Raw genomic sequence first — 22312 nt, forward strand, 5'->3', positions numbered from 1 at the left:
TCACAGCTTTCCCAAGAGTGGAAATGAATATTTGATGCATAAAAACAGTTTTTTAGCTCAACAGTTTTGAGTTAGGGATATGTACCTTGTCCAAATAACAGACAATCTAATTCAATAGAACCCGCATCTATAAACCTAACTTACAGAAGACCAAGTTCTAATGCTATGTGGTGATACAAAGGAGGACAGTCCAGACAGTCTATTGAACTAAAAATATCCCTGCTAAAGATAAAAGTCATGTTTCCTGTGCTCATTCAGGTAACTGCTATGGAGCATGGAAAAATAAAATGCAGGAGAAGTTCTAAAGAAGATCAGAAAGATCAGTTTACCTACCAGAGCATCACAGTTCTGTCTTAATAGAGGTGTTGCCGTGCAGTGTAGTGCAGACTATTGTTACCAGAGTGTGTTCCGCAGTTCAGCGGGCTCCTGTCACAGGGGCTTAGCAGAGATGCTGAGCGAGTCCCAGACCCACAGATTCAGGACCAGCATTTTACCGTATGCCCTGACCTGCACATTCGATTTCCAGAGCTGCTGGTGTAGACCAAGTCACAGAGACAGATTTCCTGGGCTTCCGTCCTAACTTTTTCTTACTAATTGGGTAGCACTGGACAAGGAATTTAACCTGTCAGTGTCCAAGTTTCCTCATCTGCCAATGGAGAATAAAAAGGAGGTCTTATCGGTGCTTCAAGACTTCAGTGAGTTAATGCATAACAGGGCTCAGTGTGCTGAGCACTCAGTGAGCGTTTGGTGGATTTTTTTCCCCACTCTCTGACATCCTACAAATCATGTTTAAGTATTGTATTTGGACACATTGGTGTTATCATATAATATTTTATTTTTATTAACATTTTTGAGACAGGGTCTTGCTATGTAGTTCAGACTGGTCTTGAGCTCACTATATAGCCCAGGCCTTGAACTTGTGGCAATCTTCATGTCTCAGCCTCTCAAATGCTGAGATTACAGGCATACACCACTATGGCTGGCTAATATTTTTAATCTGTATATGGGATAGTTAACATTTTCCCTTTACAGATGATTTAAAAACAAAATAAAAACTGTGCTGTTTCTGTAAGTGTTATTAGGTATGTCTGTAATTGCATTAAAATGCTTGGGCTATGAAGTAAATTTTTTTTTGGTACCAGGGTTGAACTCATGCCCTTCGACTTGCCGGGCAGGGGGTCTGTGTGCTGAGCTAAACCCCTGGCCCCTATGAAACATTTTTATAACAAATTTGTAAGAAAAAATATGTACATATGAAATACAATAGAGGCACAAAGCCTGAAAATGTTAACAGCATCTGGGGCCCTCTGAAAGTTTCTGTTGTTTCTGTGTTTACCATGTCTTTAAATTTTTCTACATGACTTTTATTTAGAGGAATAACTACAAAGTTGTAACTATGCAATTACTACAATTTCATTAACCTTCCATCTTAGAATATCATTTTTAAAATGAGACAAATCCAGCAACTTAAATTCCATTGTTCCCTTAACTGTCAACAATTACTCAGATTTTAAATATAATACAGATACAAAAATTTAAATATGTACAATGTAAATACTAAGCTGTATATAATCTGCATAATGTCTTTTCCCATGACCTGAGGTGAACCCCTATTGTCCAAACCCATGGGGAGAAATCATTTTCCCACCTATTTTGTTGGAGAATTACCCCATGAAGGTAGTTTATTAGATTATTAAATGTCTGGTAAGATTTTGCAGTCCAGTGAAGTCTTCAGTGTTCAAATAGAAATGACCTTTAGAAACAGCACATTAAAAAAAAAACCTTCAAAGGCTAAAATAGCGTCCCCAGTGTCTGCCGTGGCCTAGATAAAATTTTCTTTTGAGATAACCATAGCTACTTATTTTCAGTGGCCTCATTCATTGCAACACACGAACATTATTGCGAGACAAAATGAAAGGCACACTGGTGTTCAAAGGCGTGAAATGGCTTTTCTTTCCCAGCGCTGCATGGTGGGAGCAAATGGGTTTTTTTTCTTGAGGTTTAAAAATGAGGCCAGTTAAGGGTTTAGACATTTTGAGGAGGGGTGTGGGAGGATCATATTTCCTCTATGAGCCTAACATGGAGTCTGCGTGACATGACATTTCTAATATTCTTTCTAAAACTGGAAATATCCAAGTATTCTCTAACTTTAAGCACTGTCACACACTTTGTAAATTACCTTCTGATGAACTTAAAGGAGAACAAAAATAACACTGACCTGAAACTCTGTTTCTATATTTTTATATCCCTGTTGTGTTCCATTGTCCCCAAATGGCTTTTAGGTAAATGATACCCAGAATAAAGACGAGGTTTACAAAAGGAACCAGTGTGTGAAAATATCCCTGGCTCACATTTCTTCGTCCCAGCCCTGGGACGAAGAAATGTTCTGGGCCCTCGGGGGGCAAAAACAGGGAGGTGTCTACCTCTCTTCTTGGGGACAACAGCAAATTAGCGGGTGGTAAGGGGGTAACAGAAGAAATATTGTTTCTCTGTTTGTTTCCTTTTGTGGTACTGGGGATTGAGCTCATGACCTCACACTTGCCAGGCAGGTGCTTAGGCCACTGAGCTAAATCCCCAGCCTGAAGAAATATTGTTTCTACACAGTGAGATTGCACATAATTCTACTCAAAAATACTTTATTTTCATTTTGGTTTCATAGAAGATAAAGTACATTCAGTTGATTAAAGCTAATCCTATTTATAATTAGAGAATTCTATGAACAGTCATTTATGTATAATTGTGTAAATTATCTTTACCTTGAACTATGTTTAATTTATATTATATTTCATTCAGTTAAGGACAGGGTGGGGAGGATCCAATTTCACCTCGTCGGAGCAAAGCAAGAAAATCAAAGAATTTTCTACTGTTAATCTTTTTAAAGGAAGTGAGGAAATAAAAACAGTACTATGATCTCTAAAGAAACGGAACTGAAGACATAACCTTGTCAAAGTTCTTGTTCCCAAATTAAAGAAATAAAAAATCAGAAGGAACACTCATTCTTTGCTCCATGAACCAGCAGCCGGCTCCTAGGCACCGCATTGAGCTCTGCGGAACCGGATGCAGGGACCCTGGAACACGCGATTTCCTGAGAAAATGCTCTCAGATGGAGACCGAGCTCAGGAACGAACGAGGCAAAGGGGAGAAGAAGATCTGCTGAATGCATCTCACACATCCCATAGCCAACAGCCGCATGGGGCTGCCCAGCAGGGGCCCAGGCACTTTCTTGCTCCTCCCCTGGGCCTGCCTCTCGGGGCTGGGGCTTCTGCTCCGCCCGCCCCGTGTCCTGTCACACATCTCCAGCACGGCGGCCGCCCTGCCACGCAGGCCTGCAGCTAACCCCCGGGGCAGCAGCGGGTTCTGGGCCTGCAAAACTCCGAGCGGGCCTCCAGTAGTAGAGGCTGAGCGCAGGGAGCACACCTTTTCCTGCGGACCAGCTCCCTTGCTAAATGCAAGGCCCGCCTGACTGTTTCTCCCCCTCCACCCTGCTCCACACCCCACTCTAGACCTAAACAAAGATGTTGCAGGCAGCAATAACTTTTTTTAAAAAAAAAAATCGGTACCGGGATCGAACTCAAGACCGCCTGCTTGCAAGGCAGTTGCTTATGCTGCTGAGCTAAATCCCCAGCCCCAGCAATAACCTTTGAAGTATATGCATTTGTGTCTACTGTGAGGCATGATATTCTGATTGCACGAAATTTCCATATAAGCCCCATTATTCTATACCACAAAACATTATTTACACCAACTTCCACTCTAAGTTTTATCCTACAGGCTGCTGTACCTGCTGGCCCTATGGTTTATAGATAAGAGCTTGGAAAATTTGATCCCTATGTTAAATTGCTTTCCTTTTTTTTTCATTTCATTTTCTCTCATGTCTCATGAACTCAACACTTTGGATCAAGAATTTCTAAAACTCAGGGCTGGGGATTTAGCTCAGTGGCATAAGCGCTTGCCTTGCAAGCAGGCAGTCGTGAGTTCGATCCCTGGTACCGATAAAAAGGAAAAAGACAAAAAAAAAAAAAAAAAAAAAGAAGAAGAATTTCTAAAACTCCACAGGAAAAACAAGGAAATAATTACAGATGGGTTAAAAAATATGTTAACATGAGGCCTTTTCAAGATGTTTAAAAGATGGAACACTGCAATGCTGGGTGTGGTGGTGCACTCCTGTAATCCCAGCACTCAGGAGGCTGAGGCAAGGGAATCCTTGCAAGTTTGAGAGCAGCCTGGGCTACAGAGCTCAAGGCCAGCCTGAACTGCATAGCAAGACCCTGTCTCAAAAAGAAAAACAAACAAACAAACAAACAAACAACAGATTAAAGCACTGCAAATATCAAGTAATTGAGAGTTGGGTCAATAAAGTATAGTAGAGCTACATGATAAAAGGCCCCAAGTCATTAAAACTTGTATCATAGAAAATATTTTTATCAAGTGAAAATAAAAGGGTGAACCACTGTGAATATTGCCCCATTTTATGAGAATTAGTAATGGTGCATAACTGTCCCAGGTGTTTGAATTATAGAAGATGCTTTTACAGTTATCTTTTCTCAGTTTCAGGTTTCAAATTTCTTGTAATAAGCCTGGGTTATTGTTAGAATAAATAAAAGATGCTTTAATAAACATTACTAACTTTAATGAGTTTGTTCTTAGGCATCATTATCCAAATAATTTTCAAGATTTTTTTCAATACATTCAATTTAAAATAACATGCAAATTACTTTGGGACCCTATGAGTATAAATAGGCCCATACCATGTATAAGGCATTGTGTTAAGTGCTTTGTGTAAGAAATCACAAAAGGATTTTGGAAATCTTGCACTTTAAGTAAAAAACAAAGGAAAATACTAAATGACTGATAATTAAATGTCTTTTTTTTTCAATGCCATGCTCACTTTTAATCAGAATGAAACCACCTAGAAATATTTGAAGGAGCAGATATGTACTCTTAATGTGACCACAAGACAGGATGGTTCAGAATACTAAAAGAAACAGAAATGCAAGAAATTTGATCAATCAAGTTAGGCATTTTGTGACATGACCCCCATGAATGTCGTCTCAATGTGCTAGTTCTATAGTGTGACCTTACTCGTGATAGGCCAGTAAGGAGCTGTGGAGGTCCGGCACCCTCTTACCTCCTTCTTGACTTCTTCTTCATCTTCTAGTGTCAAAGCAGCCAGTTGCTTAGCTCTCTGCTCCATCAGATTCACATATCGAATTGGGTTTGATAAAGCTTCAATAACATCTAAATAAAGAGGAGACATTTTGACCAAAGGTTCTGGAGGTACTGATTATCCCTCATCCATTGAACTTTTCATTCACTCATTCATTCATTCATTCATCATCCGTCTGCTCACTCATCCCGTCACTCACTTGGCACCAAACTGGACAAGGCACAGCTCAGAATCCTTCAAAACTCCAGATGCTCTGGCTTCTTCTAGGAGTTCCCGTCCATTCCAGCAATGACCCCCCGACACACATACACTTTTCTTATTTGGCCCAAATAGTGTTTAATGAATGAAGATATTTCACATGAAAAGCTTGCTTTGCACACTGTTGGAACACCTTGAAGATTTGGTAACACAGACCTCACTTGCATAGCAGTAGCCAAGATAGCCAAGTGCTATTTGGCGTGAGGCATGTGTGCCAAGCCTGACCGGGTCTCCCATGCCTCCCAGGGTCTTTCCCCAAGTCATTTGGTATGATAAGCATTTACCTTTATAAATCCTTGTTAATATCATCACAAATTAATTCCTATAAGTTTATGACTTCCTCCATGAAAAGGATCCGAGTTCTAACACTAGCTGAAAGCCAATTCACTGCATGGGCATAGACAGGCAGCAGTGGTATCAGGTGGCAATGGAAAAGAAGGGCTATGCCCATAGGAATGAGAATACCTGAGAGTAAATATTCGCAAAGTCAAGGTAAATTTAATTTACGTTTAAATGAATTAAAAACTACTCACAAAGGCATAGGCAACTTATCTGCAGACATGCATACAAAATTAGAGGTGATGCTAATGCTGCTATCTCTCTTCCTTTGTTTGGCCCAGTTTTCCTTCCACTGAGCTCCAAATACACGGAGGAGCCTAGCCAGGGAATCCTTTGGAGTGAGGGGAGTAAGAGTGTTTACCTGCATATGTGTCTGGCACATAATCCTTCACTTCTATGTAGACAAAGACAGCTGGTAGCATCAGCGGCTGGTTCCTTTCATTCCGCAGACAGATGTAGTGATAGCCTGGGGGTGACAATGGTACGTACATCATGCATTTTGTCTGAGAGGTGAGTTGTAACGAGGATCAACTGTGCACTGCAAGTGTGTAAGGGCCTCTGGATAACAAACAGGGCACCTTTCCCTCATTTTAACATGTGGCTTTGAGGGATGAGGTAGTATTTTATTAAACAGGCTATTATCGAGTCCAGGGTTTTCTTTCTAACCATATTTCCCCACACATACACACACACACACAAGTAACTCCAAAGCACGTGCTACAACTTTCATGACCGGTCCAAATTTCCTCCATAATAAAATTATATGTGACGTGATTTCTTTACTTGGGCTTAGCACTTGCTCTGCTGTAGCTGATGAGATGGTAATGGTGAGGCGCAGGCAGAGTTAGTGCAGACTTTTGGATTCCAGAAGTCATCGAAGAGGAGTTCATGGTGTTAGTGCCGGGCCTCTTCTGCTTGCACCCCAGAATGACGGCACATGCGACAGTCCCAAACCTCACCCACAGGCTGATGCACAGCTATGCTGAGACACCCCAGTGAGGCTATCCAGACCTCTTGCTATAGTTGGGATGGGGTCCATCCCCAAACAGCTCATGTGTTAGAGACTTGTTCCACAGAGTGGCAGGGTGAAAGGTGATGGGTCTTTTAAAAGGTGGAGCCAAGAGGAGTCCCAGAAGAGACTCAGAAAGTTCTCTTGGACTCTGACTCAGCTCTTTTTTTTCTTTTTCTATAATTACTTATTTTTTGTACTGGGGATTGAACTCAGGATCCCATGCTTGCTAGGCAGGCACTTATATCACTCAGCTAAATCCTCAGCCCTTGTTTTTTGAGATAGGGTCTCTTTATGTAGTTCAGACTGGCCTTGAGCTCTTTGTAGCCCAGGCTGGTCTCAAATTTGCAAGGATCATCCTGCTTCAGCCTCCTGAGTACCAGGATTCTGAGTGAGCTCTTGAAAGAGGATACCCTTAAAGGAGCAAGACTGGGCCCACTTAGCTTGCTGGCTTCTTGTCTGGCAAGGTGAATTTTGACTGACACACACATACTCCTGCTGTGATCTCACCAAGAGTTAAGCCCTCACCACAGACAAAAGTGAGTGAGCATCTGAACTTGGACTTTTAGCCTCCAAAACTATGAACTAAATAAATGAACCTCTTTTTAAATAAGGTAACTTGCTTAGGTATAGTTCTTATAGTATTGAACACCAGATTCATCCGCATTGCCAGGCTACAGACCGCACCAGGAACATAAATACCTGTACGTAACCTTTGCGATTGTTACCTACAATTACTGTGACAAGAGTGGATTAGAACACTACAGTATGTCACAGAAACGTGAAACCACCTGATTAAGAGTCTGCCAGTCTCTGTTACACAGTAAGGTCACAAAGCAGCATACATTTGCCCATCCTTTAATAATCACAGACGACAATGATTTTCTCTGCAGTTTGATAAGCAGTTTCTCGCTGCACCATCCATACCTGGCCTAATGGCTTGGACTGGCAAGATCCGATGCCCAATGAATTTACCTCCTTCTTCATAAACCGCTATCCTCAAACAGGCCAGAGAAGGAAGAACCACCTATGGGGACAATAAAGACACCCGGTCACAGGAGCAAGCCATTCCCAGAAAGAACCAGAAATGGATTATATCATTAGCCCTCCTTTTCCAAAGCCCCGCAGAACTTTTTACTAAGCTAATTTAGATTAAAACTCACCTGTTTGCTCTTTGAGTTAATTTTCATAACAAAAAGTCAAGGGTCACCAGAAATAAGACTTTGTCTATGCTTTATGCTTGCTCTGGGGAAGAATTTGTGCAAAACATGAACACTCCCTTTCAACACGAACATTTTCAGGGTGGGTGTGAGACCGTTCTGTGTTTAAACACAGTGAGTGCTTTGCATTGTGAATTTAGTTGCATGCTTTCAAAATACAATTCCTTGTCACAGAATTAACTAAGAAGTACAGACTTACTTCCTCTTCCTCAGCAAAGGAAAACTTCACATCCAGATCAGAGACCCACCTTCTTGAATACAATGGGCTCTTCTTCCCAGATAGGATTGACAGCATTTCCTTGGGATGTCTTGGTCTTAAATGCCTTCCTCCTTGTGTCCACAGGCAAACCAAACATGTCCACTTCCACATAGGTTCCAACTTTTTTATCAGAAAGAAACTGACCTGAAATAATCTAGAGAACCATAAAAAGGAAGTCTTGGTAAATGAGTAGCATACACTAGGGCTAAAGAGGTGCAAATGCTTCTAGTAAGTGTTAGAAACCAAACAAAAAAGAAAAGTAGAACTATGATCTGTTTTTCACTTAAGGAGGTGGTAGAGACACAGTGCAAGTGGCAAAGTCAGTAATCAATTAGTAAGATACAGAAGTATAGGAAGAATCAATAAACCCACTGAAACCATTAAGACTCATTTATGATAATCTCACCCAGGTAGTCATCTACAAACCTGGTTCATTTTTGTCTAGCTACAGAATTAATCAATAGCATGGAGCTGACAGAGAATTTAACGTCACCTGTCTTAACCTTAATTTAAGGTAAAAGCCTTCCATGTATGCCACTTTTTTCTAAGGCAATTGTCTATGTGCAATTCTGAGGGTTCTGCTACTGGTCAGAAGGTTCATGGAGACAAACGAGATGTCTCTCCACTTTGTATCAGAAAGAGAGTACCAGGAAGCAGGAGTTGGTGCCCCAACCTTGTGAACCTCTTTGTGTGGTTGGAACACCGTTACCTGTTGGTCAAGAGCTTTCTGAACTCAAGTCCGTGAAAGGAGACAGAATTTCTGAGATTAGGGCTGGTCTAAGAGTCAGACTCACTGGTGGCATTTGCACAACCATCAGAGATTGTGTGAAGTTGAAGTTGGCTAAGTGCTAATGAGCCAAACATTTCTGAACAAGTTAGACAGAGTCATAGGGAAGGTTTTTGAATTCTGTCTTAGTAAAACTCAATTCCCCCAAATATTCTCTGGGGCTTGAGTCCATGGGACCTACTAGCAAAACTCTATTAGTTTAAAGAGTCTCCATGAAAATCTGTTAGGTACTTTGCAACATGTTTGAAACCTGTAGAAAGAGTTTAGATGCTTCAGAGTTTAGATGATTACGATGGGCGATGAAAGAAGAGTCCTAAAGTGAATTAGTGACACTAAACCCTAATGCACCCATCAGTAAACCAGGACAGAGGACCACAATGTGAATTCCTGAGTGCATTCTGGAACCATAATGTGTGTGCCAGAAAATCTCAACAAAGACACAGCTGACAGATCTGAGCAGCATCCTGGATGACCAACTAGTAATGACTAAGGCAGGAAAAACCCACTGCCAAGAGTCTAGTCCATTTGTGGAAAGTTCCAGAATGAATGGATCTGGGTAGAAGCAGGAAGTTACACTTTCTGGGCCTCAACTATTTCCCTTCCACCTAAACTTACTTTCCTGTCTCTTTCATTGTTCTATAAGTGCTTGCCCTGATTATAGATTCTTCAGAACAAAATAAACAAGTAGGAAACATGTACAAAATTAGGTGAATCTGTAAACAGGGCAAAAGTGTGATTAGTGTGACGCAGCTATAACAATGGGCAAGGATTCTAAAAGTAACCCTGCAAAAGCTACTTGATGCTTCTGAGTTCATCTCAATCACCCTTGACTGGAATTAAACATCCTTTACTGAAAGCATTTTCCTAAAATAAATATAATTACGAAACTCTAATTCTACCGGGTTTACTGCATATCCATATGGTTTGAAATAACCTCAAAAGATGTAGTTGTTAAGGTATTGCATTAAAATTTCACTTTTAAATCTTTGCCAGAAAGTAACATAGATTTTGGATAAAAAGGGTCTTGATTATTTAGCAAAGATAGAAATTAGTGAAACTTTAAGAGGTCCCTTGTGACACAGCTTTTTAAATGTCTCAGTTAAAGGTAAATTGCATTTATGTGCAACAAAAAAGTTTCTTGGTTCTGCAATTAATTCAGGTAACCGCAAGATAAATGACACTTTTAAAAAGTAAATGAAAATCTAGCCTCAGCAGCCAAAAAGACTTACAGAAAACGTGTAAAAAGCTTTTCATAAAAATGAGTTTCCCTTTCATGTATTAAAAATATTCCCTGATAGTTTAAAAACTGTATCTGCTGTAACATCTATTTCAAAGACTGAAGAAAATCATTTGGGATTAAATTTTAGAATCAGATACATATTTAATAAAGCAATACTTTTAGGTTATTTATATGACTTTTGAAATCCCTGAATACTGTTAGATATTTTTTTTAAAAAAACAGGGTATGTCAACTTGAAAGTTTTTGTTCAATATTTAATAACTTTTTGAGTGAGGTTTTTTTCCTCTAATTTTGCTTAGAATTAATTGAAACCAGTGGGTATAGGGGACTGGGGAAGCTCAGCTCTTTCAAAATGGTGACTATTTTCATGTAAATTTCACAGTGGGATATTTATGGTAAAATAGAGGCCTGACCAGCTTTCACCCCACCAATTCATTGCCCGGTTCATTAGCATGGAAATATGATCATATTGAAAACGAGGCTCAGCTTTTGAATTTACCCATGTGGCCTGTGAAACTTGTAATGCAGAAACAATACAGGCAAGAAATAGTGCCTTTGCTAGTTATTAAAATTCTGATGGCTGAGCCACTTCCCTCTGCAGAACAAGTGATAGTCACACTCCTTTAAGGACACTCCTTTAAGTTTGTGATAGCGGTGTACATACCTTGACGGATAACGTGTTAGCCACTATTCCGTCTACAATGCCTTCGGTGAACGGATCAAAGTGCTTGTCGGGCCTCCTCATGAACTCTGGCTTCAATCTGTAGCCGCTCTTACCGTTGTATTCGTAAATCCCCATGTTTATTTGCATAGCCAAGTCTAAATATCAAAAGCACAAACCTCATCATGAACTCATTAATAGTTGGAATAAGAAAGCAAGACTGTATTTCAGTCCACTTTTGTAACTGTTCTTTGCAAAAAAAAAAAAAATGTTTTTGGCTACAGTATAGGAAATAGTTTTTCCTCCATTGTAAAGATCTAGGAAGTAGAGGTAAGAAAAAAGAATTCAGCTACAATCCCCAGATTCAAAGATAACACTTACAATAGGTTGGTTTATAATCTGTTTTTCTACTTCAGATATATTTTTGCATACAGTATGTCTGTTTCATTAAATATTTCTCTACCTTATTTTTTTTTTTTTTCAGTCCGGGGGATTGTACTCACAACCTTGCACTTGCCAGGCATGTGCTTATGCCAGTGAGCTAAATCCTCAGCCCTCTCTGCCTTAATTTTAACAGCTGTACACACTTTAAATAGATATATTTGAGTAAATGTATTTATTTAACCAATCCCCTCATTGGGTAATTTCTGTTTCTTCTAAGTTTTACCTTGTATATAATGTTTTAAGGAACATCATTGTGATGAAATCTTTGAAGATGTTTTCAGTGTTTTTTTTTTTTTTTTTTTTTTTTTTTTAGTAGAATTCCTAGATGAAAAGATGTGCATTTTAGAAAAGCTTTTATGGCAAATCTTGCTAAAATGTCCTTTGGAAAGCGGAAACCAACTTACATTCCCGTATTCCAATTTTTTGAGGAATGGCTTCTATATACCTCAAGAAGATAGGACACTATAATTACTTACTTTATAATCTATAAGCTTAAAATTTGCATTGCTGTGATTATTTACAATGATGTCTAATTTTACATTGTTTCTTTTCCAATGGACAAAGGTTCGTGGTCAGAGTTTTCCAAATAACCAATCTATTAAATGAGTAATCACAAGCACTGTGATTGCTAAGTTTAAAAATGGTAAATTTTCGAGGCCAGGAGACAGCTCAGTGGTACAGCACTTGCCTAACACATAGGAGACCCTGGGTTCCAGCCTTAGCATGGCAACCTCTCCCTGGAGAAAAAATGACCAAAAAGCAAAACAGTTTAAAATTACTGGGAATCTGGGAAGCTGGCTCCACACTATCTGTGGCACGATTCTTTTCTGTTACTGTGCACGATAAATAGGTGGTAATACAATTATCTCAAAGTCCCACTTAAATCAATTTTAGAGCAACAAACAGATGGGAAAATGCCTCCCATTTGTTTAAATGACCACCACTGTGATACTAGAATTTTCAAATTATTGTGCTTGAACAAATTAATACTCAAAGCCTAAGAAATTGCATTAGTAAGTCATATATTCTAACCAAAAAATGTAATAGTCAGAGTTTATTCTAGGAACAAAAGAATAATTACACAAATTGGAAGATTGATTAAGATAGCTAATCACATTAATGCACAAAAAATGAGACAGACATAATCACCTCAAAGATGTCCACAAGGTACTTAATAACATTCAATAGAAATCACTAAGATGCTGTTTGTTAATTAGGATAAGTGTACGTAGTTCTTGAGGACAAGTATTTCACAATCATAACCAACATCCTATCTTACGGTGTTACAACATTAAAATTCCTATCACCATCAGAAGACAAAGATGCCCACTTTCACAACTGTTATTTGATAGTATTCTAGAGGGCTCAGTCCAAACCAATAAGTAGGTGGAAAACTTAGATATAATTAAATTCTTGTATTTGTATATCTGAAAAGTCCTTAGAAATTAGAAGCAAAATAGACTACTAGAAGAGCGCAAGAAGATTGTCATTTATAAAACATATTTATTCATAGCATTATCTAGGAACAATCTGCTAAAAATATAATAAAGGGGAGAGAGACATAGAGAGGCAGAGAGAGAGACGGGAATAAGAGAGGGATTGTGCTAAGGGAGTTACTGTAAGAATATTGAAGTGAAAAAACTTTCTTTTGATGGTAGGAAATCTTAAAAACATGTTAGACTTCATTAGATGAATTTATAAATTTGATGCAATTTTAATCAAAATCTTGCTTTAAATGATCAGGGGAACATTTTCTAATTCAGTTCAATTTATATAGAAGAGAATTCACTGGCAATAAATGAAAAAATTGACAGTAAATGGAGCGTCCCCCTTCTGGGTAGCAAGTAAGGCATAATAAAAACACTAAGTTATTGCATCAGGAAGCAGACTAATTTATAAATAGAAAGAATATAAAATAACAAAAGAGGTCCAATTTCAGAAAAAAAGATCACATCTATTTCACTGCAATTCCAGCTTACAGAGATTAATTTTTAGGTTAAAAAAGGACCGATGTCACTCAAACTATGTATCAAGATTAAACTGGATAAATGAAGAGGCAAACAACAAATAAAAATAAGTCATGACAGAAACAGGAATAAATACAGATCTGCTGGTTGGGAGAGGAAGCTGTCATCATAAAATGAAAGATTATTCAAACGTCCCCATAAAATAAGTTTTCCTCTGTTTCACAAAATAATTGTTAATAGGCTCTTTCTGATAAAATTGTTGTTATAAATGAATAGGAAAATTAACAATAGCTCTTCTATTGAGAATAGACAACTTAAAAGTGCAAAAATATGAAAAAAAATACTGTAAATGTTCAACCTAAACAGTAGTCAAAGCAATGTGTTACTAGGGGAAAATCTCTAATATCTACTGATAGGAAATGAGTATTCATAGAATTGTGAGGCATGCTTAACATATGGCCTTTTCTGCTTAGCTTAGCACTTAAATATGCATATATATTTTCTTTTAACAAAGAATTCATGAAAGAGTATAAATACAGACTTTAAAAAAGACATGCACATTCATCACCAAGCCCAAAGTTAACAGTGCTGAATCACTAAGTGGTAACATATCTGGAATTTTTTTCTTTGTACTACATTTTGGATAGAATTATCCAGGAAAATACCCTCATGTTACTTTAAAAAGATAGATATTATGAAGTAGGATGAAAATGTTCAAATGGGAAAGGGTACACGGGAGAGGGGAGAAGGGGAAGGGAAGGAATGGCAAAGAAAAAAGGAGAGGAAAAAGGGGAAATAAAGCTTTTGTAAACAAGGAGGGAAAAGATAGGTTAAAGGGAGGGGAGAGGATCTGAGAGAAAAGAATCAAGATGTATCATGAACCAGTACAAGTACTCAAAGAGGAATGTGATCACTATGTGTATCTAAAACATATCAATAAAGTTAATGAAAAATTAAAAAAATTTTTTTGCTTGAAAAATATTTCAAAAACTGTAGGAATAATGCCTTTTTACAACTCAGTGAAGAAAATGTCATGATTTTCACTTTGGTTTCCTTCCCTGAGATTAGCTTGTCTTATTTTCCCAATCAAGTCTGGCAGTTTTCTCCCGCAGTGATGCAGGAATGGTTTGCACTCAGAAGTGTGACTTTGAGAGAGCATGGGAATAAGCTCCAGCGGTGACACTTACCCATCGTCTGGAAATTCAGCGCCACCATCTGACAGCCCGCGTTCCAGAACAGCTGGGGCATGTAGTTGGATGAATCCACACGCGTTCCTTTCGGATATATCCTGCTAAGCTGCATTTTGTTATATCTGGACCATCATGTTAAGTATTCAACGCAGTTATAAAAATAATCCATTAACAATATGAACTGTGAGGTGACATTCATTCGACTCCATTGGGGAAATTACTTAAGGTTGAAGATCACCTTGGCTTCATGGGTGAAATATGCAAAAAGCCTTTTGAAGACACAAGCCAAATATGCTGGTATGATATAAACACAGCGTCACTTTTGCAGAACCTTTGGATAGAAATGGATGAGGAAGCAAAGGTGGTTGCACTGAGGTCAACATGATTTTGTGGGCAGTGTGGAGGACAATCTTAATGACCAAGGTCAGAAGAAGAGGGAGCAGCAGGTCCATTCATGGGAGTGAGGATAATCATCCCATTTGGCCAAAGCAGAGAATAAGAATAGCTACTTTTGAAATCCTCTCAGTTCATTTCCCTGGGAATGCTATTTACCAAGACAATGGCACTCTTGAAGACAGATAATGACGTACATATGGCACAAAAGTTTGGACCTTGGCTCCTATTTTGGTTCAGATTCCACTCTAAGAACTTTGTAGATATTGAACAATGATATCAATCATCTTTAAAACACTGTCAACGAATTCCTGTTACCGAGTTTGGTCTAAATTAGCTTAAGGATCTGAGTGGGGCACAATGCAGCTGTGTGTTAACCATGCAGCTGGGAATGTGTGATTTGGGTGAGTTGTTTGACCTGTCTGCGCTACCGTTTCCTCATCTGTAAAGTAGATTTAACAGTCCCTACATCACAGGACTACTGTGAGAATTAAACCAGATAAAACACACCGCAAAAGACATGTCACAACATTGCTGACATCTCTTACAGAGCTGGCATCAATTTTATGAAAAAGTTAAAGGTTTATTGCATACTATTTTGATCATGAATAATAATAAAAAGTTGTGTGAAGAATATTCATATATTTACATCACCATCATCATCTTGCGTATTTTTAATGGGTCATATACTATAGGTTAGAATGTGAGATGCTAAACCAGAGATACATATCGCATCCATGCTACACGTGTATGAAGTACACATACTCCTGTGATATACACTGTATAGTGAAGCTGTTAGCATTATCTCTGTTTACAGATGAGGAAAATCAGGACCAGGTAGACTGGCAAGGGCTGCAGAGCTTGCTGCTGTAAAGTGACCCTGTCATCTGGCCTCCTGACCACTAAGACTAGGTGCCCTTTACATAGGCAAGGCTGCTCCTGTCAGCAGGATTCTATCACTCCTGCAGTGGACTTAGGCTATTCATGCATCTTGCTCCCCCGAATCCAGTAGCGGTAATCCACTAGTTGCCCGTCAAATCAAGGATACTCTACAAATTCCACAGGAGTCTTCGTAAGTTGTTCAAGTCCTTTGGTTTCCACAAAGGAAGACATTTCAAAACTTTTATTTCTTTCTGGGTTCAGTGACAACAAAAAGGAAGGTGAGAAATAAAACTCAGAATTATAAGGTATAATATAAAAGAAGTAAGCAAATGATCAGTGAGGTCAAGGGGAATTAATTCGCAACTTTCACACTATATGTTTGTTTCACTGTAACAAACCCTGAGTCTTGCTATTATCTCTTCTGGTATCATAGTTTGGTAAGATATAGTCATGGTTATACGATTTAGGGTAATGAATCAATTTTAGATGAGCATAGTGTGGCAATTATAGTGGTCTCGGCAAAAGACTAGGGTATCTGTGGGAGTCTGAGCTCAACCCAGTTAAAGTGAATATTTAAGACAATTGTTGGAGGTTAACGGAAGCCAGGATGGAAACACTTGTGCTAACACTGTCTGTCTTATTCACATTCACAATGTCACATCAGAATTATGGTATTCCAAATTGCAAGGATCCTTGGAGATTCTCCACTCTGGTTCCCTCCTTTGTATTAGATAACAAAGACCAGGCAGCTGAATGCATTACAGATCTCAATATTCTTGAACACAAGGGTGTTAGCAAAACATTCTGAAAGTGAAATCCAAGCTTCCAATTCGAGTGAAAGGAACAAAATGAAGTTAGGTCAGGCCAGAAGGACAGAGTCAGACAATTGCTTTACCATCTTTCCACCTCGAAATCACTGGTTATGCACAGAGAATCATCATTTGGAGTACTGAGATAGCTCTTAAAGTTTTACAGTTGGCAGCTTTTGACCATTTTTGCTCTATTTGCCTTCCCCTTCTAAAATCAAAATTTCATTATTTTCTGAATCACCCCAAGTGCCTCCTTCATCCACCTGCCCACTGGCTCCAGTTTACACTCAGGGAACCCCTGGATTCTCTTAGTTTAAGCCTTCATAATCTGTGTTCACAGGAACAATTCTTTTAAGCATGGCTGTCCACTAAAGTCAAGTCAAAATGAAGGACTTCACGTAATGTATTCCATATTCTTTTTTTTAAGAAGTAAAACACAAGAAGTGAATGTACTTGTATCTAAGTCTGGATGAGCCCATCATAACTGTGTTCTAGGAGTTTTTCCACCAGTGAGTTAGGCAAACTAATCTTGTAGCCAATAAAATTACAGTAACAGAAAAGCAGCAACTTGAGGATGTTCCAAATGGAATAACTCGGGGGGAGCAAACATCAGTGATTATGTCATCAAGAAATGTTGAAATCTTTTTACACAAAAAGCAATAATGGAGGTTGAATTCCTTTTTGCAGATCACTAGATATCATACCATTTAGTCAAGACTCTTTCAGAAAAATTATATAAATATAAACATTTATGCAGGGGCTTGGATTATTTTCCACATTTCTATTAGTGTGTGTAAGACACACAGACTTCTCACTTTGGCACATTGGCTTGCATATAACATACTTCAATCCCTCTCTCCTTCCTAAATCCCCTTTGCCCCACCATCCCTCTCAGTTGTACATAATTTTGTGGGGGAGGGGAGGGGAGGGTTTCAACGGAGGCTTGGATTTTGGCATAGCTCCAAAGCCATCTTTACAAGAGGCTTCTGCAGTTAAGCAGTATTTCAGTTTTAAGAGTACATCGCTATAAGCAGATGGTAGGCCTCAAGAACAGTCTTGTTCTCTTCACCTGATAGCATCTTATACTTCTTGTAAATATAAGGGGCACTTCTAGGAAAAGAATGTCTTCTTTATGTAGAGGATTATCTATCTATCAAATCACTATCAATGTGTCAGTAGATGATGGGAAATCACAAAGGTAATTACCTATTCTCCTCAACACCCAAAATGTGCTGGGCAAATGGAATCTGGGCAAATTGGTTCTGTTTTGAGTTACCAAAGTTTCTCCTGCCTCCTTTCTGGGGAATGGATAGATACTTTATTTTACCTCTTTTTCACATAATTGATAGATCCCTCATGTTGTCACAGACCAAAATCAAATTTAAAACTCAGAATATGCTGCATGCTGGTCAAATATCATTCAGAAGGGCCCTTGAATATTTTGGGGGACTATCATGAGATACTGATGTTCAAGACAGAATAGTTCTTTGAAGGGGGACGTTCTTTGATCTAATTATCATGTATTTAAAATACATTCACTTTCAATACTACACTGTAAGTTTTCCTTCAGTGAAAACTTACTTTTTGAAATTTCAAACGATTCGAACTTGACTGGCTGAATATAATTCACCAGATTCGACATCTCTTCTGTGGCCATTGCTTCACTCCCAGCAGTTCCCTGGAGGAAGAAATAAAGATTAAAGGTTAAGAAACATTTCCAGAGTCGGCATGACGTTCACCAAAGGTTATCTTCCCAGGAAAACCGTCTTAAGATTCAAGCTGGCAGAAAACCTTCCTTTTTCTTCCGAAAAGGATTGTTGCCACGAGAAATTCATTATAGGAGAAAGAGACAGAAATACAGGCTAAGGATCCCTGCTTCAAAAAGCTTGGGATCCCAGCTTCGTATTTCAGTGTTGGGACCCAGAAATTCATATTTCAGGCTTTTTCAGATTTTGGAATACTTGTAAGTCACAGTAAGCTATCTGAGAGATGGGACCCGAGTCTAGACGTGAAATTCATTTTATGTTTCATAGGCTTCTTATGCACATGGGCTGAAGGCCTTGGTATACAGCACTTCACAGAATTTTGCGCAGGAAATGCAGTTTCAAGGGCGGAGTTTTTTTTATTTTGGAGCACTCTAGATTTGAGAGTTTCAGTTTAGGGATCCTCTCTGAGGAAGCTGAGGGTGAGCGGTGTGTCACCACAGTGACAGTGGTCTGTTCTGTCGTCTGCATCCCTGGCGGGGGCTGCAGAAGCTCCGCCCACCTGCAGCGTCCTGACTCAGAACCTGCACTGTCACAGGGTTTGAGAGCAGGCACTTGGTTCCACAAGTTGAGGGCGCACAGCCGAGGTCTAAGAGGAGTAGATCTAAGAGGAGGTCAAACATTGCACAGTAAGAAAGTGATTGTGCAGGTGACAAATGGACAAATTTAAATTGTTGACGGTAAAAATAAATTGCCTCACAGAGGTGAGTAGGGGTGAATGAACAACTCTTTTCTTCCTGGCCCCCCACCCCCACCCTTCTCTGGGTTTCCTTTGTGCCTATAACCCAACAAGCGCAGCAGAGTGTGTGTGGGGTTAATTCCGTAGCTTCTAGAGCCATGTACTTAAATCCCAAGTCCACTAGTTAGAAGCTGTGCAATCGTGAGCAAGTTAGGTAACACCTTGGTGCCTCAGTTTACTGATCTGTAAAATGGAGATAAAAATCAGTGCTTCAAGTGTATAGAGTTCTTGTGATTAATGGATTAATTTATGTGAAAGAGCTCACAACATCATCTGAAACACAGTAAAATCTCATCTTGCTTATTGCATGTTACCTTGACAGACCTTTTAAAAATGAAAAGAGCTAATACTGTGGTAATGGCGCAAGACAGGCTCTGTAGAATGATCTAATATTTTCTCCCACTTTTAGAAGAGGAAAACCATGAAGATGTGAGTTTTTCCTTTTCTATTTTTTGAAACTGTGGTAGCAATATTTAGGTTAAATGTCAACTGGGAAATATTCATTTGCAAATTCAAATGCTCAATTAGTAAGACAGTTTTAAAAAAATGATTTGGTATCAGCGATCAAAACCAATACTACAAAGTTGGAATCATTCTCTTGCAAATATATATTAATAACACTGTGACAGTTTTTCTTCTGGCAGAAGACGCAGGCTTGCGAGTCACCTATGAAAGCTTATTACCAGAAATTAGAGCTCCCACAAACAGTGTGCTATGGAATTCCCCCACAATGTGTTATGCTATTGTTTTGCAGTGCTGGCGTCTGAACCAGGGCCTTCCGTGTGCTACACATGTGCTCAGTATTGAGCTGCAGTCCTGACCACAGTTTTCCTCTTGAGAGTTAAGCTGGAGTTTACTAAGGAAGTCCTCCCCCCAAATTAGACAACATTAGAGGAAACATAAGCTGAAGACTATCAAGTAGGAGCAGCATATTGTGACTTATTTTTAAGCCAAAAAGCTACTAGTGTGGAAACGGAGAGTTACTAATGTATTTGAAATCAGACCAGTGCAATCTTTTTGATCAGGGCTTCTGCAAAAATGAAGTCTCAAATTCTCACAGACCTGCCTTTCATTGACTTCAAAATCTTGCGAAATTAATACTTCTAACCTGGTGATGTTACTTAGGAATGTGCTAGATTGTTTCATCAGGTGTCTCTCATGCTTTAAAGTTACAACAATGGGATTAGTATGTGACTGTCGCTGAATATTTCTCTAAATTCTATATTCTCTGGACCCATTTGACTGCAGCTACCAAAAGTTGAGCGTTGCTCGCCATGCATTTAATGGCCACTAGATGGCAGAAGGAGATCACAAGATGTGTCCTCCAGGCTACCATTAACCTGGCAAGCCCTTGACCAGTGGCTGGCACCCACATACTCACCTCGTCCATTGAAGACTTTTTACAGTCATCATCATCGTCGTCATCGTCGCTCTCCGTATCAGGTTCGCCTGTCAAATTTTAATCACAGTTCACGACGTTAACATGTATAGCCTGATGCCATTTGCTACAAAATGTATAGCCAGAAATTGAGCAGGGAGTTCCATGGTTACTGGATTTTGAGTGTGTATGTGCGTGTTTTCTAGTGTCTTTTTCAGAGATCTAAATGCTATTAAGTTGTAGAGAACTACATTGACATTTGAACATAGATTTTTTCTAAGTTTGATTTGTGAAGAAGTATCATTTAAAATGTTGAGTTCTATACACAATGTCCTTAGCATTTTTTCTCCAGATGTTTTTAAAGTTTACGACATCACACACAGTTTTTCTGTGGTATATGCATCCTGTGATGCTAACACAGAATCTCTTTTTCTTTCCTTGTCTCCTAAACCCTGACTCCGATGCAAGGCTGGCTTACTCCATTGTGTTGACATTTTTCAAGGGCCCAGAGGGCTTCTCAGACATCAGGGAAGTCAGGAACTAGGACAGGACCTCAGGAGCAATGGTAGCAAAAACGATTACAAAAACTGGAAAGTGTAAAGCACATCTGAAGGTTCACCTGCAGACCCATTTACACCTGCCCAGTGGTCTAAATAATGCACGTATTTTAGAAAATGAAACAGGCTGTTTAAAAGGGCAAGATAATAATCCCAGCACTTGGGAGGCTGAGGCAGGAAGACTGCTGCAAGTTTGAGGCCAGATTGTGCTACAAAGTCAGTTCAAGGCCAGGCTAAATTGCACAGTGAAATCCTGTCTCAAAACAAAACAAAAATAAAAACATAAAATGAGCGAACACTTTGAAATCATTTTTACTGAAAACCTGACTCACTCAGATCTAATTCAGCTTTATATTAGCTGGTACGCAATCATTTCGATAGATTTGTTTTCTCCCCCTGAGGACTTTTCCAGGCAAAATATCCACACCAGTATAAAGCATAAACTCTTCCATGCCTCTGTGCTTTAGTCTGTCCCAAACATGTACAAATGTTTGCAAGTCAAAATGGAATGTTTGTATTGTTTGACTGACTTGTGGGTCTGGGGCCGGCAGTCTGAGTGTCTATTAGGAGGATAACAGTACATAATATAGCAAGTATGAGGGATTTCCTTCTGTCTTGTTTTTGAAATGTAGTATTGTTTTCACGTTTTGTTTTGTTCTGATTTATTGATTTTCTTTATTCAATGTTCTGTTTTGATTGGTATTATTCTGTTTTGTTTTATTTGACTTTACTATATCTGATGGAATGGACAACCCTCATGAAGATAACAAGATGTACTATGGAATCCATTGTTAATTTCCTATGGCCCCTCTTGAAGTTCTGTACCATTCCCACTGCTTTGTTTTGATTGGCTTTATTCTGTTTTGTTTCATTGGGTTTTATTATTATTATTTTAAGTAAAGGTATAGCTCTGAATTGATTTAACTTCTGTGTCAGCACTCTCAGGGCAGTAGATGGCAGTATTGGCTGGATAATTAGGCAAGGAACTCTGTCCTCATTCAGTCCCAGGAAATGACAGGCACTCACAGCACTGCCTTCCAAGGAGCTTATTGTAAATCCTTTCATTGGGCTGACAACATTCAATCAATTTCTGAATGATGGCAGTGAGTGAGGCATTGTTGAAATATCTTTAGAGGGAACAGATTTCTGGGACCGACCAGGGTTATTATTTATGAGTTATTAAGGGAGAGCTCACAAAACCACTTTACGATGCCAATATTGCATCAATAGGGTGAATCAATTTTATTTTG

General features: G+C 39.0%; 1 protein-coding gene across 3 annotated transcripts in view; it reads right to left on the minus strand.

The window, feature by feature from the left end:
• Plcb1 (phospholipase C beta 1) overlaps positions 1-22312 on the minus strand; it is a 690621-nt gene that overhangs the window by 118319 nt on the left and 549990 nt on the right. For all 3 annotated transcript variants that reach the window (XM_003476583.5, XM_063248714.1, XM_013159777.3), the window contains 9 exons: positions 20509-20576; positions 18207-18303; positions 15983-16067; positions 14539-14663; positions 10944-11098; positions 8242-8406; positions 7701-7800; positions 6126-6230; positions 5129-5238 (listed from right to left, as the gene is read on the minus strand). In XM_003476583.5, the coding sequence (XP_003476631.1) occupies positions 5129-5238; positions 6126-6230; positions 7701-7800; positions 8242-8406; positions 10944-11098; positions 14539-14663; positions 15983-16067; positions 18207-18303; positions 20509-20576 (1010 nt within the window). The remainder of the gene's footprint in view (positions 1-5128; positions 5239-6125; positions 6231-7700; positions 7801-8241; positions 8407-10943; positions 11099-14538; positions 14664-15982; positions 16068-18206; positions 18304-20508; positions 20577-22312) is intronic.

Source organism: Cavia porcellus, unplaced genomic scaffold (assembly GCF_034190915.1).
Source record: "Cavia porcellus strain 051 isolate PalLab524CR breed Dunkin Hartley unplaced genomic scaffold, mCavPor4.1 scaffold_5, whole genome shotgun sequence".
NCBI lineage: Eukaryota > Metazoa > Chordata > Mammalia > Rodentia > Caviidae > Cavia > Cavia porcellus.